We start from the raw sequence: 4,917 nt of genomic DNA on the forward strand, positions 1-4,917 counted from the left end.
CGATAGCAATAGCAGAAGCAAAAGGACGGAGGACAAAGTCAGCAGCACTGTGAACTGACACTGACACCTTCATCGTCATCTGCGACCAAACTCAAAGCTTAACGCTTTCAAGTTTCAACGGAATAACGAAACTCCCCACACATAGATGAAACACTGCTTTGCTTTCAGTTAACAACCTTAATACAACCACATCCAGAACCAGAATGTTCCGTTGACTTTTACTCTCGTTGCGCCACCATGGAACCACCCAACTTCTTCGATCTCCTTGCCAAGGACCTTCTTTACGCCATCCTCGACCACCTCCGCGACGACCCTTTTGCCCCAAAGTTCTTCTCCCAAGCCTGCAAGTCCTTCTACGCTCTCGAGTCAACGCACCGCACCGCTCTCAAGCCACGTCGCCTTGACTTTCTCCCCAGAGCCTCTCGGCGCTATCCTTCCATCTTGCACCTCGACCTCACGCTCTGTCCCTGTGTCGACGATTTCGCCCTCAAGGCCCTCTCTCTGGCTTGGCGCTCTTCCCTGCGCTCCCTTGATCTCTCCGGGTGCAGGCTGTTCTCGCACGTGGGGCTCTCCGCTCTCGCTCTCAATTGCACGTACCTGGTGGAGGTTGACCTGTCCAACAGACCGGACCTCACTGACGTGGCGGCCAAGGCAATCGCCGAGGCTGTGAACTTGGAGAGGCTGCGTTTGGGAAGGTGTAAGGGAATAACGGACATGGGGATTGGGTGCATAGCTGTCAAGTGTGGCAGGTTGAGGAATGTTGTGTTGAGGTGGTGCATTCGGGTCACTGATTTTGGGGCTGGTTTGATTGCTATAAAGTGCAAGGAGATTCGGAGTTTGGATCTTTCTTATATGCCGGTAATGGATTTGGATGTTTAATGATTGTCAAATGTTTAATAGAGAAGTGTTTTTGTTGGGTCTAGCTAACTTTTGTGTGTTTTGGTGATCTTTAATCATTTCCTTTTCAATAGCTGTATTGTCCTTGTCGTGGATTTTGAGATGGTTGGATCATGTGTCTTTCAATGGGAAATTGCTAAATTATTCCGTTGTATTAGTTTTATTGTTTTACATTATGGTTGCAGTTTCTTTGATACTGAAGAAAAAATGCAGACAAACGTATCTGATGAGGCTTCAATTACTGTTGTGGAGAGTATAAAAATCTTGATGTTTTGGCTGTAATTTCAGTTGTGAGCTGTGGTTTAAAACGTAGTTAGTTTGATGCCTTGTGAATGTTTTACTAGAGTGATCGATCTGTGGAATGTTGCGGATTTAGCATGTGTTTGTTTGTTCGTTTAATTGGTGATGGATAATTGAGTGCAGATTCGATAATGGTAACCTTATGACCGATCTTGATTCAGATGATTAGTTTCCTTAGTGTCGTTATTTAGTATAGTTATCACGTTATTGCTGATAAAGTCAGCTGTTCATGAAGATTACTATTCTGCCTACCTTATGGTAATTTTTTGAAGATATACATGAGGATTTTTATTTTGGCACTGATAATTCAATGTTCAATTCGTTAATGTAGCAGATCACAGAAAGATGTCTTAATCACATCCTTCAATTAGAACATCTAGAAGATTTGGTTCTTGAGCATTGTCTTGGCATTGAGGATCACGGCCTTGCAACCCTCCAAGCAAACTGCAAGTCGTTGAAGGTATTCCTTTTGGTTTTCCATTTCCTTCTCGGACCCATTGGACCCAAGCAAACTTTTATTTGACTATTTTATGCATGTTCTTCATCTTTTTAATAGAGAAAGTAATATTGTGGCCAAGCAATGGAGACTGACTGAAATGCTTGTGATTTTCAACGTATAAGAAATTGTACTTATTTTTTCTATATGATATTCGTTCAAACATCTAGCAAGTGAGTCATCTGGATTCTGTAAGTTGTTTATGGAACTAGTTTAAGTATGCTCTACGGAAAGGAGAGGGATGAATTAACTTTACCAGTTTGATAACACTCACGCTCTCTCTTTTGTTGACAGATGCTTAACTTGTCAAAATGTCAAAACATTGGTCATATTGGCATAGCTTCTCTTACAAATGGTGCACAGAACTTAGAAAAGCTTATCTTATCTTCCAGCCTGGTTGTAAGTTTTGAATCTGGCTAGTCATTTATGTGTAATCATTTTATGGACTGTGCCTTGTTCTGCAACCACTAATTTTATGTACTCAGGTTACTACAGATCTAGCAAAATGTCTGCAAAGTTTTCCAAGACTGCAATTGGTGAAACTCGATGGTTGTTTGGGTGTAGAGTCAGGATTAAAAGCCATCGGTTATTCATGCAACTCACTCAAAGAACTGAACTTAAGTAAATGTGTTGGAGTAACTGATGAGAATCTCTCCTTCCTTGTGAAAACAAACAAAAACCTAGAGAAGTTGGACATAACCTGCTGTCGTACACTAACACCTGAATTCATACCCAACCTAACAAATTCATGTTTACGGCTTACATCCCTCAGAATGGAATCTTGTAGCTTGATCAGTAGAGAAGGCTTCTTGTTTATTGGACAGTGTCAACTGTTGGAAGAATTAGATGTCACAGATACTGAAATAGATGACATAGGTTGAATTTCTTACCAGAGATTTACATAATAAAATGTTGTTTACCTTCAGTGCATGATTTATTCATCTTGATTTGTGTAGGGCTTTGTTCGATCTCAAGATGTACCAAACTTTCTAGTCTGAAGTTGGGCATATGTTTGATGATAACTGATAAAGGACTAAAGCATATTGCTAACAGTTGCTCAGAGCTCAAAAATCTTGATCTTTACAGGTTCTTGTATCTCAACTTTGTTAAATTTCAATCCAACTTAAACATTATTGGGAGAAAATTTGCAGCCTGTTACCTCCTTTTTTAAGTGAGACGAGTGAAAAAGCTTCATGAAACTTCATTATAAACCATATGTAAATTGCAAAAGATGTAGTTTTGATTGCACATAAACATTAGACAGTTCTGATCTCATCTAAAGATTGTGATTCTTGATAAAATGGTTACGAGTTTTTAACATCTTTCTTCGTTTTTCTTTAAAGTTTGCTCTGTTTTATTTCACAGGAGCTCAAGAATAACTGATGAGGGAATTATTGCAATTGCCCTTGGCTGTCCTTCACTTACGGTTGTTAACATTGCTTACAACAGCAACATCACAGATTCTTCACTGGCATTTCTTTCAAAATGCCAGAAACTAAGAACTCTAGAAATCCGAGGGTGCCCTCATATTTCACCACAGGGTCTCTCAAATATTGTTGCCCGTTGTAAGAATCTTGAAACTCTGGACCTGAAGAAGTGCCGCAAAATTAATGATGCTGGAATGATTCAGTTGGCTCAACATTCTCAAAGCTTAAAACAAGTAGGTTCCTATTCCTTGTCCAATACACTTGGAGATTCTTTTGTATGGTAGTGTTTATAAAGTTATTATCATCAGTACCTGATGTTATATGATTTCAAATCCCCCAGTGTGTATTTAAGAACTAACTAGCATTGATTTATTTGCATTGCAGATAAAGCTGTCATATTGCTCAGTTACCGATGTGGGGCTCATTGCACTTGCTAGCATAAGCTGCCTGCGGTATATATCCATTTTTCACGTGGAGGGTTTAACTTCAAATGGCCTAGTAGCTTTCCTTTTGGCTTGTCAAAGTTTAACAAAAGCGAAGTTTCACGCATGCTTTGAGTCTTTAATTCCTCAACAAATTCTAAAATACATGGAAGCTCGTGGATGTGTGCTTGTTTGGAGGGAAAAAACGTTTGAATCCTCTTGGTACCTTTTGGCCATTTCAGCCCTTTATTTCCAGCTTGTCATATGCAGGAATAGAATCAATCATCTGTGATATACACGAATCCTTGAATTTAATGTTCGAATTAAAACCAAAAGAAGTTTTGCATAATGTGGACAAGATGATATCTCAACACACGAGATACAATTTTTGATTAACCAGGACAAAAGTAGAGATGATGATGATGATGCCTGCAACTAGAAAATTTGAAACAGATTATTTGAATTATAAAACGACAATACAAGATATTCTTAAATATGAACATTCTTTTATGTAAATATTCAGCATGTCTTACTGGAAGCTGTGCACATCTGTGACAGGTGGGACTAGGTTCAAAAGGATGGAAGCTACACGCTTGAAGGAGTTTGTAAGCTCTGTAAGTATGCAAAATTTTAGTTTTCTTTCCAATTAATTGGTTTCTCAAAAGCTTTGTATGTTTAATTTTGACTGGTGCATTTTCTTCAGGTAGTGAATGTCTTTGAACTAATTATATTGGCAACAAAAATGTTATGCCAAATCTTTGGAAATTAGCAGCAATGTTACAAAGACAGACGAAGTTGCTACTGCTGGGCTTGTCTTGTGTCAAAACAGGAGGAAACGATGAAGAAAATTCCCAAGTGCATTAGGATAAGTCAAAGATTTCCATTGTTGGCTTTTCAAAATCATAAATGGTCATAATGGATATGATGTGCGCCATCTGTTACAAGTTACAGTATTTTGACGGGTTCAATATAGTTTCCCTCGGTCAAAAGTCATTGCTGAGTGTTACATAAAAGCTAAGTGAAAGCAAAACATGGTTTTCAAGTGTATTAAAACGATGTTGTTTTCACACGAATGTGGAGGGGCCAGGAAATGGATTGGATGAAATAAGTACAGTATAGACTCACTTTTCGTTGGAAGTAAAAGCTTTTTGAAAAGCGCGTTTAAATATTATGATAATGGTGGTGCTGATGCACCAGCCTTGATACGCATCAGCATTCAAATTAGCATTGCGGATCATATGAAAACTACTGACAAAATCATTCTATATATTGTTTTAGCGCAGCTCAACTATGACCATGGACGAAATTCTTAAAGTACTACATCTTGTTATTTAATCGACCCGGATATTTTAATATTTCGAAAACAACAAAATAT

The 4,917-nt window shown here is 38.6% G+C and overlaps 1 protein-coding gene across 5 annotated transcripts; it reads left to right on the top strand.

Moving 5' to 3' along the window:
* Positions 1-4,653, top strand: LOC106762943 (F-box/LRR-repeat protein 3). Of its 5 annotated transcripts, none has more exons than XM_014647073.2 (9): positions 1-858; positions 1,529-1,657; positions 1,988-2,092; positions 2,179-2,569; positions 2,650-2,779; positions 3,059-3,353; positions 3,505-3,764; positions 4,101-4,156; positions 4,246-4,653. In XM_014647073.2, exons 1-8 carry the CDS (start codon positions 238-240, stop codon positions 4,108-4,110), a joined length of 1,941 nt encoding a protein of 646 aa, XP_014502559.1. In that variant the 5' UTR covers positions 1-237; the 3' UTR covers positions 4,111-4,156; positions 4,246-4,653. The 5 variants fall into 5 exon arrangements, with proteins under 5 accessions (XP_014502559.1, XP_022637791.1, XP_022637792.1 ...); XM_022782070.1 differs by having other exon boundaries at positions 4,101-4,150; positions 4,244-4,653; XM_022782071.1 differs by having other exon boundaries at positions 3,505-3,572.
* Positions 4,654-4,917: the final 264 nt, after the last annotated feature.

This window comes from Vigna radiata, chromosome 6 (genome assembly GCF_000741045.1).
Source record: "Vigna radiata var. radiata cultivar VC1973A chromosome 6, Vradiata_ver6, whole genome shotgun sequence".
In the NCBI taxonomy this organism is placed as follows: Eukaryota; Viridiplantae; Streptophyta; class Magnoliopsida; order Fabales; family Fabaceae; genus Vigna; species Vigna radiata.